General features: G+C 37.1%; 1 protein-coding gene across 5 annotated transcripts in view; it reads right to left on the reverse strand.

The window, feature by feature from the left end:
* The window catches only part of TNIK (TRAF2 and NCK interacting kinase), a 349,252-nt gene that overhangs the window by 126,577 nt on the left and 209,960 nt on the right, over positions 1 to 12,715 (reverse strand). For all 5 annotated transcript variants that reach the window (XM_036017691.1, XM_028505308.2, XM_036017690.1 and 2 more), the window contains exons 5-6: positions 5,373 to 5,483; positions 1,416 to 1,506 (exon numbers count right to left, since the gene is read on the reverse strand). In XM_036017691.1, the coding sequence (XP_035873584.1) occupies positions 1,416 to 1,506; positions 5,373 to 5,483 (202 nt within the window). The remainder of the gene's footprint in view (positions 1 to 1,415; positions 1,507 to 5,372; positions 5,484 to 12,715) is intronic.

The following is a 12,715-nucleotide window of genomic DNA, read 5'->3' on the forward strand; positions in this document are numbered from 1 at the left end:
GTGAAGAGTAAATATTCTGAGAATAGCTTATCTAGTCACTCCACACATAACTGCATTCACTATATAATGTATGCTTTTTTTTAAAAGATTTTATTTACTTATTTATTTTTTAGAGAGGGAAGGGAGGGAGAAAGAGAGAGAGAGAGAAACATCAATGTGTGGTTGCTGGGGGTCATGGCCTGCAACCCAGGCATGTGCTCTGACTGGGAATCGAGCCTGCGACACTTTGGTTCGGAGCCTGCACTCAATCCGCTGAGCTATGCCAGCCAGGGCAATGTATGCTTTTTTAAAAAAACAAGGAATATTCATGAAATGACATTTTGGCTCTAAATGCTAAATAGGAAAAAAATGAAAATTACATACTTTAACAAAAAAAGGTAAGAACCAATGTTTGGGATATAAATGTAGGACATATTTAAATCTCTGAAAATAAACAATCACATTAACAGTGATTCTTTCCTGGGAGACAAATTGTGTATCCTGTGACTGTTTGTCAATTTACGCTCTTACTCATACATCAAGCAGACAAGTGGAGGTTGGGATGTCTACCATGTCTGGGCAATCTCAGACTTGTTGTGGGAAGGGTTCTAATGGACAGCACCAGAGGAAAGGACTCCCTTACCCATAACTCAGGAAGAAGAAAGTGGGTTAATCAGTATGCACATAAAGTAGGCTATTGGGCATCCATTTTGCACAGGTGCCCTAGGTAATAATAAAATCAATGTAAATTTGACTTAAAACATATGGGGATGCAGCAGTAATTCATTATTCTAAGTATGTCTAAGTGTGGATATTTTAAATAAAAAGTAGGTCACCATTGTTCTGGTATAGCAATAATATAAACAAACAGTAAGATATAAGAAAACATTTCAAGGTCACTCACTTCTAATCTAATGAGTCTTTGCTTAAAAGAAGGAAACTTCAATTATTTTTACACATTGATTAAGCACATGGTTCTATTTGGCATATTACAGATCAATTCAGTCCTTAAAGTACTTTTAGAAAATGTTTTTGAGCCCTGGCTGCTGTGACTCAGTTGATTGGGTGTTATCTTGCAAACCAAAAGGTCATTTACTCAATTCCTGGTCAGAACGCATGCCTAGGTCGTGGGTTTGGTCCCCACTTGGGGTATATGCAAGAGGCAACCAATCAGTGTTTCTTTCTCACATCAATTTTTCTCCCCCTCTCCCTCCCTATGCCTCTCTCCAAAATCAATAAAAGAAAAAAAGTAAAAATTAAATGTTTTAAAACAGACAAAGATTTACCTTTCCATTCTTAGTACATTGATTTCCAAATCCAGTGAAAAGTTTACACTCATAACAAAAAGAAAAAAAACAAAAAAACCACCCCAAACAATTGTTGAAATAATATCATCAATTCCTTCAGTTTCTAGGCTCACTGGATTCTGTTCTTACCTAGTTTAACTTCTGCATTTTCAGTCAGCAAGACATTTTGCCCTTTAATATCTCGATGAATCACTTTATGCTGGTGCAGGTGACTCAGCCCCTGGAGTGATGGAGAGTCAAAAAGGGTTAATAGGAGCATAAACCAAGATGCAAATAAACTATTTCAGATGTTAATGATCCAAAAAAGATATAGACCCATCCAGAGATACTTTCATTATTATATTCACATCTTTCATGTTCTAAACCATAGGCAATTGATCAATATAAATTGAAATACAGAGGAAACCCTAGCAATGCATGGTGCTGTACTAAATGAAATGCTTTCATACCTGCTTTGATCTCAGGAAGTACAGGAGAGACAGTACTGTTCAGCACGCCTGAGTTGAGCTAACGGTACTGTGAAAAGTGAGGACTGCCTGTCTTTGCAGAAAACGAACCTGATTAAACTGAACCCTCCACTTTTGGGAGGCAACACTTGAATTTAAAACTTACCCTCTATTACACAAATTGAATTAAGCACAATAAAATATTATTCATTACAGCCAAGAAATTTCGCATTGGCTTTAGCCAATGTGGCTCACATTAAAAAAAGGAAAGCAACAATTTCTATTTCCTTTGTTGGCATTCAACATGGTCACCTTTAGTGTTTTATGACACTTATGACTTTGTGTTTATTATATGAAATAATTATTCAGTGACATCCCAAAATGATTGTGTTCCATTTATCCATGAATTATTCTGATTTTGGCTTCTTTTCATGGTATAAATTCTAACCTACAGACTTGCTCTAAGGTTGTCACATTTTTTTTTTAAATGTAACCTACAAGAATCTAAAATTAGTATCTCTAAGTAAATTATGTTATGGTAACAATTGCTAATTCAAGGTAATATTTCATACTTAATGCTGTTATTTTATTATTTATGATTTGCCCAGAAAAGTTTGTTTGGTGTTTTCTGTAAGATGGCTCTAGTATTGCTTAATTGTCTTTAACTTCATTCAAAACAATTTTGTTAGATTGTATTGTGACAACTGTCATGTCAGTGTGCATTTTAAAAAAACTTATCAAAATGGGTGAAATTTTGTTTAGCCATTTTAATACTGAATATGGAAGAAAATATGCAACATTTTCATGATATTATGCTTTATTATTTCAAGAGACATAAAAATGCAACTGAAACAGAAAAAAGGATTTGTGCAGTGTACAGGAAAGGTGCTGTGACTGATCAAATATGTTAAAAGTGGTTTGCAAAGTTTCATGCTGGAGATTTCTCACTGGATGATGCTCCACGGTCAGGTGGACCAGTTGAAGTTGACAGTGATCAAATCGAGACATTAAATTGAGGACAATCAATATTATACCACGCAGGAGAGAGCTGACACACTCAAAATACCCAAATCAATAAAGTTATTGGTGAAAATGAAAAAAATGTGTGTTTTATTTTAAGCAAAAAAGTAAGCAGACTTTTTGGCCAACCCGGTAGTTTTCCCCACAACGATACCATGGTACAAAAGATGAAGTGGACATGAAAAGAAACACAACAAAATATCTAAATTCTCTTGTGAAGAAATTCAGCACAAGACTATGGATGCCCAAGAAGATCCATGCATATATTTAGGAATATCAGTAAATGTAAACCATGTGACGGAACAGTTGAGGCAGTGGTTTGGGCCTTTAAAAAGTAACTTTCTTATCTAGTCAGTTTGGTGCAGGGTAGGCATCAAGCAGATTAAAATGTATGGTTTTCATAGCATATTAACATCCTATTGAATCCTTAAGAGAGGAATGAAAATCCCCCCGCCCCGCCCCGTCACCACCAAAGTGGATGGAAGCAGATACCAGAGCACATATCAGACAAAGGGTGTGTTTAATGAGGTCATATGATGCATGGAGGGTCACCTCTGAAACTTCGTGTGATCAAATGTCTCTGACAATGAGCCACTTTGTCTCAAATGCCAGTATCAGTTGAGAGAATGACTGCATTGGAAGAAGGAAGAAAACAGTTGTTTTCATATATTTTAAAACTAGTTATTGAGAGGTTTCATGGGGTGAAACCTCCCTGCTGCTTTTCGAACCCTGAAGACCATAGGATCAGCCCCTACAGGGTCACCCAAAAGTGCAGAAAGGTACATTATGCAGAACCAGCCCTGAAGACCCAACAGATTCTTGGTACCCACTAAGTGGTCTGGATCACTGAAAAAAATCATCATGCTTTCTCTGAATGAGTAAAATTTTAAATCATAAATCATAAATTCAAATTAAGTTTACACAATGGCATATGAATACTTGAGATAAATGTCAGATTTGAAGGAGATTAGCAGCGGTACCTCCTTGCCTCCCCACGAAATTTTGTTTTGTGTTCTGTTTGAGAAATAGTTTTGCCTACTTCAAAGCCATGGAGGTATTATCCTGTGTTTTCTCTTAAGAGCTTCATTTTTTCACAGTTATGTCTATAATCCAGCTGGAATTAATTTTTGAATATGTAATCAGCAGGTGTCAAGCTTCATGTTTTCACAGGGATATTATCCATCGACCTTATTCAAGGAGAAGAGCACCTCTTCCCCAGGCACTGCAGCGGCTCCTTCGTCATCAGCCAGGTTTCCCTATGAAGTGGGTCTGTTCCTGGCTCTCGATTTCCTCGGCCACTCGTCTACTCTTGTGCCCATACTGCTTTGTTCTAATTGCTTAGTAGCTTTTATAGTAAGTCCTGATACCTAGCAGCATACATCTTTCACCTTTGTTCTTCTCAAGACTGCCTTGAGTATCTTAGCCCTTTGCATTTCCATATAATGTTTTAAAATTCAGCTTGTCAGTATCGACAGATATACCTAGAACAATTTTCATAGGGAGTTCAAGGAAACCATGGATCAAGTTGGGGAGAAGCAACATCTTTACATTAGTGAATATTCTAGTCTGTGAACTGGTATACACCTCCATTTATTAAGCTCTTCTTTAATTTCTCTCAATAATATTTTGAAGTTTTCGGTGCAGTTCACATCTTTCTATAAATTTATTTCTAAGTATTTGATTTTTAAGGTATTATAAATGTTATTTTTAAATATCATTTTGTATTTTCTTTTTTGCCTAATGTGGTTTGAATTTAATGAATACATATCATTTTTAATGCCTTTTGTCTTTTTTAATTTCCATCCATCCATCTATCCATTCATCCCTGCATCCATTCACAGCCCATACTCTATATCTCTCAAACGTATGAGTCTTGGACACATTGTAAAAACAGTTTGTAACTTTTATTTCCTTAAATGAAGAGGAAGAGGTTATAAACAAATAATGATTGCCAAGCAGATCTAGTAAGAATGCTCAGTGGACATATAATAGCTTCTGTGTTAGTAGCAAGGATAATGAAAGTAGTTTGAATGAAATAAAATATGACCAACTACTTTCTCTTCTCTGAACTGAGCTCAGCAACTACGCCAGTATTGCCCAGATGGCCTGATTGTGGGATTTGTGGGCAAAACTGGGCAAACAAGTACAGTCTTGTCCAGTTATTTTCATTAATTTAAGTAACTAACTCAAAGAATTTTTTTAAAAAGGTGTAATCAGATAAACTATGTTCTGCATACTGAAATGGTTACAGTCACACAATCCTTAAATTATCTAAACTTTCATAAATGGAAAACTCAAGTGAATGATTAAAATATCTCTAAAACAATCCATTTCCTAAGTGGGATGTCATCTATAAGACCTAAAATCAGACCTCCAATTGGAAACACCATTGGAAATGAATCCCTTGTTAAAAGAGGTCACCCAATGTTAACTCAAAAGGGAGCGCATGAGGCCTATTCAGCATGGCGCTTACCTCCCTTACAGCAGACCATAGCAACCATCCCTGCCATGACCACTGCTAGAACACAGCTTCAAAGAAGATCCTGGTGCGTTTATGAATTTCAGTGGAAGGCTGGTACAAAGTTCAACACCTCCCAAGATATCCTGCATCGTTACTTACTCGTAAGATCTCTCTGCAGATGTACGCGATCCACTCCTCCTTCAACGTGTTACCTTTCGTGTTCTTGATCAGGTCCGTGACAGAGCCAGCTCCACAAAACTCCATCACCAACTGGCAAAGGAAGCAAACATCTCATTATTATAATTACACTTCTCAGCTTCCACTGGGTTTAGAAAGCATAATGTGCTCCGGTTGAAGGCTTTGTAATGTCATTCCTTCAAAGAACAAGGGATCACAATACAATATATGAAACATAAGCTTTAATCTTCATTTCTTTCTAATGTAATAAAAGGAAAGATTATTTTTTAATTTTAAAACCTGAAAATTATAGTTGGAGACTGAGGAAAATCTCCATATTCTATGTATTTTATAAACGGGGGCAAGTAGGCGGTTCAGATGTGGTTGAGAATATCTGTTTTTATCCAGCAGTTGAACTTATTCCTCCTACAAGAGCAGGATCAGTTCCCTGTCTGAAAGAGCTCTGGTAGTCTCGGCAGTCCCAAGTTAGGACAATAGAAGGGTACACTGCTTATGTTATTGTTTTGTGAGTGGCATTGTAAGCTGTCAGAGTAGGGACTGTTTTTAATTAAACACAGCAAATGTTCCCAGGAGGTTGGGCACATCAAATAAATTCAATAAACAATAAGCTCTAATTTAGCACCTTTCATCCAAAAAGCTCCAACTTCCCTATAAATATGAACTCATTACAGTGCTCAGCAGCTTCATAAAATAGGCAGAAAATAAACACTTCCCTCACTTAATGGAGAAGTAGAGACTAGAAGAGGAAAAGCAATTTATCTGGTTTTGCATTCATTTTCTTGGCTTAGAGAAACATATCCATTTCCATTCTTTCTCCCTCTTCTTCTGAAAGCCTTCAATATAAGTCACCTCAGTGGGTACTTATATCTTTTTGTAATTACGTAACAACAATTCGGAATAACTACTGATCAGCCTTCGACCTGACACTAGGAACAGAACTAATATGGGGCCATACTGAAATCACATTGATGACTTTGGCATTGTTCAAACGTCCACGCCATCAAACCACGTCACCAGGTCCTAAAAGATACCCCACCGGGCTACAAAATCTTCAGGTAGAAATGATTTTTTAAAATGTATTCCTAGTTGAAACTCAATCAAAATTCATCAAATTAGTTTTATAAATGAATTGCCAGTGCCTGTTCTAACTTGTCATCTTACGATTCTACACAGGGTAGGGAAGCCCTCCCACGTTCCTCCGAGCACCAGTGGAAGTTCAGAACCTATCAAAAGCTTTTGTAAGGAAATTTCAGGAGTGCCACAACAGATCACATGTCAGCCCAATATGAACTGTACAGTTATCATACATGATAGCCAGGAAGCTACCAAAGACCATAAAATCATGTTAGAAAGAATCTGGGAGTCAGTTTGAAGAGGTTCTCACTGGTCAAAGATGGGATAATTTGAGCATCAATAAAAATAATAACTGCAATATATTACTACACGTTAAATATGCTTAACTGAAGGTATTAATCAAGACACCCTTCAAAAAGAATATAACTGTCAATGTTTGAAGAAAATGAAGAAACAACTTCTTTTTTTGAGAACTTGTAAATAAAGGGGGAGGGGATTAAGCATTTATACTGCCTTTCTGGTATAAGTTGTACCACTGGGTAATTAAAAAATAAAAAAGATAAGGCTTCTCTTCGTCAAAAGCGGTATTCCATCCAATAAATGAAGAAGGCATAACAGAATTAGAATGTCACTATTTCACAACCTCTAATAAACTAATGGATTTAGGAACTGATCATAAATGGCTGCTAACATTAAAATATATAAGAAATAACCAGCTTTGATCTGCTTTTTGATTAGAATAATGCATCACCTAAAGAACAGTCTTACCAAAACCAAACCAAAACAAAACAAAGCAAAAATTTCCCAAACCTGAAGTCTGATGAAGTTTCTAGTTTCAGCTACCAGTTTACAGGAAATTCAGAAGACTGACAAACATGCTACACCATGGGGATACAATCAACAAAACCTAGAATAAGAAACCGCAGGGAAAATGACCCATTTACTCCAACAAATAAATTACAGGAAGGAGAAAAAGAGATGAAGAGGAAATCTGTAAATTTAAAAACATTTTAAAAGATATACCAACAGATTGCAATGAATGCAACTTACCTAGGTACAAATTTTTTTAAAAAGTTGTTAATTTTTTTGCAATTTTAAAATTGATTTAGAGAGAGAGACATTGGTTTGCTGTTCCCCTTATTTATGTATTTATTGGTTGATTCTTGATTGTTGTATGTGCCTGGACCAGGGATTGTGCTCACAACCTTGGGGTATTGGGATGATGCTCTAACCAGCTGAGCTATCTATCTGGCCAGGGCAAAAAGTTGTTAAAATTTTTTTCACAAATTTTTTTTCTCTTATTGATTCTAGAGAGAGGGGAGAGGAGGAAGAAAGAGAGGGAAAGGAACATCAATGTGAGAGAGAAACATCAATCACCTGCCTCTTGCATGTGCTCCAATTGGGGACCAAACCCACAATGCAGGCATGTGCCCTGACGGGGAATCAAAGCCATGACTTTTCCGTTTGCTGGACTGTGCCCAACCAACTGAGTTACATTGGCCAGAGCAGCTCTTAAAATTTTTGAGACAACCTATTGACTAGATATTTAATGATACTAAAGAAATGTGGTTAATAATTTTTAACTGTGATAATAGTACTATGGTTATTTTTAAAAGTTCCTATCTTTTCAGAAACATTCCACAGATAAAATGTACGACATGATGATAAAATGACAGTCTCTCCTACAAATGGTGCTAAGACAACTGGGTAACCACCTGTGAAAGAATAATGTTGAACCCCTACCTCACACCATATACAAAATTATCTTAAAATGGATCAAAGACCTAAATACAAGAGGTAATGCTATAAAATTCTTAGAGAGAACACAGGGGTAAATAAATCCTCATAACCTTGGTCTGACAATGGATTCTTGGCGATGACAACAAAGATACAAGCAACAGAGGAACATATAGATAATTTGGATTTCATCAAAATTAAAAACTTTGTGCATGAAAGGACATTATCAAGAGAGTAAAAAGATAACCCACAAAATAAAAAAATATTTGCAAATCATATCTAATAAGGTCTAGTACCTAAATACGTAAAGAAACTTAAAACTCAACAACAAAAACATAAACAACACAATCTTTAAATGGGAAAAAGAGTTGAATAGACATTTCTGCAAAGAAGATATACAAATGAATAACCATCATGTGAAAAGACACTCAACGTTGATAGTCATCAGGAAAATGCAAGTTAGAACTACAGTGAGATACCACCTCACACCCACTAGTATGGCTATACTTGATTTTTTAAAAAAGCAGAGTATAACAAGTAGTGGCAAAGATGAGTAGAAAATTTAAAATGGTGCAGTCATAGTGCAGAGTTTGATGGTTCCTCAATAAGTTAAACACAGAATTACCATATGACCCAGCTATTCCACTTTTAGGTATACACCCAAAAGAACTGAAAACAGGGTTCAAACAAAAGCTTCCATCTGAATGTTCAAAGCAGCACTGTTCACAATAGACAAAAGTTGTAAATAACAAAAAGGCACATCATCAGATGAGTAAATAAAATGTGGTATATCTGTATAATAGAATGTTATTCAGATAAGAAAACAAATGAAGTTCTGATGTATGACACAATATGAATGAATCTTAAGAACATTATGCTAATTGAACAAAACCAGACTAAAAAGGCTATCTAGTGCATAAATCCATTTATATGAAATATCCAAAATAGGCAAATCTATAAAGACAGAAAGCAGATTAGTGGTTGGTGGCCAGGCTCTAGAGGGGAGGAAAGAATGGGAGTGTCCACTTCATGGGTACCGGTTTCCTAAGGGTGGCAAAAACTTGAACTAAATAGAGGTGATGGTTACACAACATTGTGTATTTAATGCTACTGAGTGACACATTTTAAGATGGTTAAAATGGGAAATTTTATGCTATGTGTATTTTACCATAATTTTTTAAAAGATATCATGAAAATATTTGTTTCAAAATTATAGTAGAAGAGAGGAAGTAGATGGGGCAAGATTGGCCGCTGATGGATGGTTGTTGGGGCTAGTTTGGGGCACACAGATGTTCATTACACCGTGGTGAATACTTTTGTGTATTTTAACAACTCTCCACAAAAATTTTAAAAATCCCATTATGTAGCCCACTGAGGTTCAACAGCAGCAGGATGGACCCCTGAATAGTCCTTGGGTAGAAAGAAACAATATTTTCTCAAGTGAGCCAAATATGTTTGTGCTCCTTTTCCAAATCCCATTTTGAAAAACACAGCGACCAGACCTCCCACGAATGCATCCATGGCTCCTGTACCAGCTGGAGAAAATGTCCCACCACTGAGTTCTATTAAGCCACGTAATTACAGTTCCCAAGGAAAGCAGTGGAAGCCCAGTGATTCCAGTCTTTTAAAATTAGATTGAACCAAATACTTTCAAATATTCAGTAGGAAACAATCCCACTCTAGCCAGGCACTAATGTCAGTGATTTCTATAATTTGCTTCTCCATTCAGCTCCAGCTGAACGCTGCTAAATTCTTTTCATCTCACTATGGAACAAAATGATTGTTAAATTATGTAATGGGATTCTTTTTTTAAGAAAAAGAAAAAAAAACAACAAACTGGCATTTGCTAGCAATCGGTTCCTATAGCCACACAGTGGCACAGATAATTACTGCCACCGCACAGTGGGGACCCACCCTCACCACAAGTAACCTCATCACATTAATAAACAGAAACAGGGCTCAACATGCCAAGCTCAGCAGCGGTAAGTCAATAACTTCATATGTCACCAGCAAGAAATAATGGATCATTAATATTCCTCCCAAAAGAAAGTTCTCAAAGGGTTGATGCTGGGGTAACAATACACACTAACATTTTCTGAGAATTTAGCACATGCCAGGTACTGGGCTAAGTGATGTGCAACTGTTGTTTCATTAATTCTCCTCCCCCTCAGTTCCCTTTTTGTTATTTATTTGGAAATAAGGCTTAGTTATGGTCTGCAGCCTTATCCACATGGTCATTAAATAACTAGAGCAGGGCTGAAAGCATAGTGCTCTTTCAAGTACAGCTACCTGACCTTGGGCACACTCTCTAACCATCCTGATGCCCCGCCACCATCACTATAAAATACAGCAAAAACACATCTATCTGAATAGTTTGATGTGAACAGTAATTGTGTCTATCAATATAAAGTTCCTAGCAGCCAGAATTCTTGAACTATATTACTTTTCCACTTTTTGGTCTGTTTGCATGTATTAAAAAGTCTGCAACGTAGAAGATGTCATCAGTAGCTCCCCAAGATCCAATTCCTTTGGATGATGAAGAACTGGCTGCAAGGTGCTTACAAAGGTCATTGGACATGTGTTTCTAAAACCTCTGTTAGTGAAAGAGTACCAAGGGCATGTCTCTTCCTTTCAAGCCTGTGTCACACAGCAAGAAGACGCAGTGGTGCATTCCAGGACATTGGACCTTTTTATTTGGAAGGTTGGGAGACAGTGGTGGTTGCATCTTAAAACTCTCACTCCACACCACTTACATGACTGGGTTAGAAAGTGAGATTCACATGCATGTCACTTGGGAAGAGAGAAGGAAGATTAAGTTGAAGATGAGGACAGGACTGTGCTTGAGCACCACATGGGTTGGGTTTGGGCCTGGAACAGTGTGATGGAGGAGATATTTAAAAACAGCACCATGTGGTGCAACTCAATTATTAGGAACAGGGTTGCTTGAATTATTGGACACAAGTAATTATTTCTATATAAATCAAAATGGTTAATTTTAAAAAACACAGAGTTTTGACATAGATTTCACAATTTGTATGGTTGTTTTTCACATATTTTTGTCAGTTGTCTTGTATTTCTGACCAGCAAGATGTTTTCTCTTCAAGGTTGTGGGGGAAGGGGTATTTTTGAGCTCTCCTGTGCTTTTCCTTCTGCACACCATATTTAAGGAATGGGTCTTTGGCCTTGGCTGATCCCAGATGGTGTTTCAGAAGCACCATCTGAGCTCACCTCCCCACCCAGCCTAAGCGGCTCAGGCTGATTTCCAGGGTCCCTACGGTATTCACTCACTTGCTAGTTAATTGGTTTTAAGTTCCTCTAACAAGAAACAAAGCTTTAAAGTATTTTAAAACTGCAGGCACTAGCTCAAAATACCTTGGCAGGAACCCATTCCTCCCAAATGTCATAAGAATAAATGAATACTAACAGATCCCTTCTCTTCCATAGTAAAAGGAGAGTAGAAGGCAGGGGTGAGGAAGAGGAGGGAGTGGGAAGATGAGGTCTGCCTAAAATGAGGGAAGTGTGCACCAAGAAACTGAAGAGGCACCCGAAGAAAAGGACAGGAAAGATGAACTTCCAAGAATTCACAACTCTGAAAAGGATCAGCTTACTGACCTTGAAGGTCCAGAAACCTCAGCCAGGCATAGGCTATTTTTATCATGTGTGGCTGAAAATAGCCACAGATCTCTTGTGCATGATTTATGAAGGTGTAAACAAAATCCAAACTCAGTAGTTTGTTAAAGAATGAGCTTCATTCGCTAAAGGTAGTTTAAGTCTAACAAGATAAAATACGTGTGTAAAGAAGTACAAAAATTGGTAGGTATACATTTATCATTTCAATCAACTGATATAAAGGTAAAGTAAAACTGGCTGGCAATTTCATATTTGGAAAAGCAACCTAAACAGCTTTTTGTGTTTGTTTTTAAACTAGAGTGCATCTGGAAGGGGGGGTGGGGAAACTCGTACTTCTTTGGCTCCTGGATTATATTTTTAGACTTGAAAAGAGAATGCTTAAACTACAAATTCTAATTCTTCCAAAGATAAAAAGATGAGTCCCAAAAATGTGAAGCCTCAAACTTGGCCAATCAAGTCTCTGGGTAATGAACAATTTTGTATCTTGAGAATGATGGCAGTTTGAATAGACTTACCAACTGGTATTTTTAGTAACAAGAAGCCTGCCCAAAGGAATTGCTCTCTAGTCACCCACGTCTAAGGAGCTGCCCGTCTCAGAAGCAGCATGGCAGCGTTCAAGGACTGAGAGAAGCTATAGTTCCATCTTGTATTTGGTATCCGGTGCTAAACTTCTCAGTAAGCATGCACGATGTTCTAGAGAATTTTCCTGTTAGCATATTATTATGAGCCCATTTGGCCCACTGACTCAATGACAGAAAGTAACCTGAGGCTGTAAGAAGTTTACAACTTAGGTTCTCAAAATGTTACACTCAAATAGAAGACTTTGAGGTAGAAATAATAGAGCAAGTTTTCAGATGAGTTTA

This window comes from Phyllostomus discolor, chromosome 2 (assembly GCF_004126475.2).
Source record: "Phyllostomus discolor isolate MPI-MPIP mPhyDis1 chromosome 2, mPhyDis1.pri.v3, whole genome shotgun sequence".
Taxonomy (NCBI): domain Eukaryota; kingdom Metazoa; phylum Chordata; class Mammalia; order Chiroptera; family Phyllostomidae; genus Phyllostomus; species Phyllostomus discolor.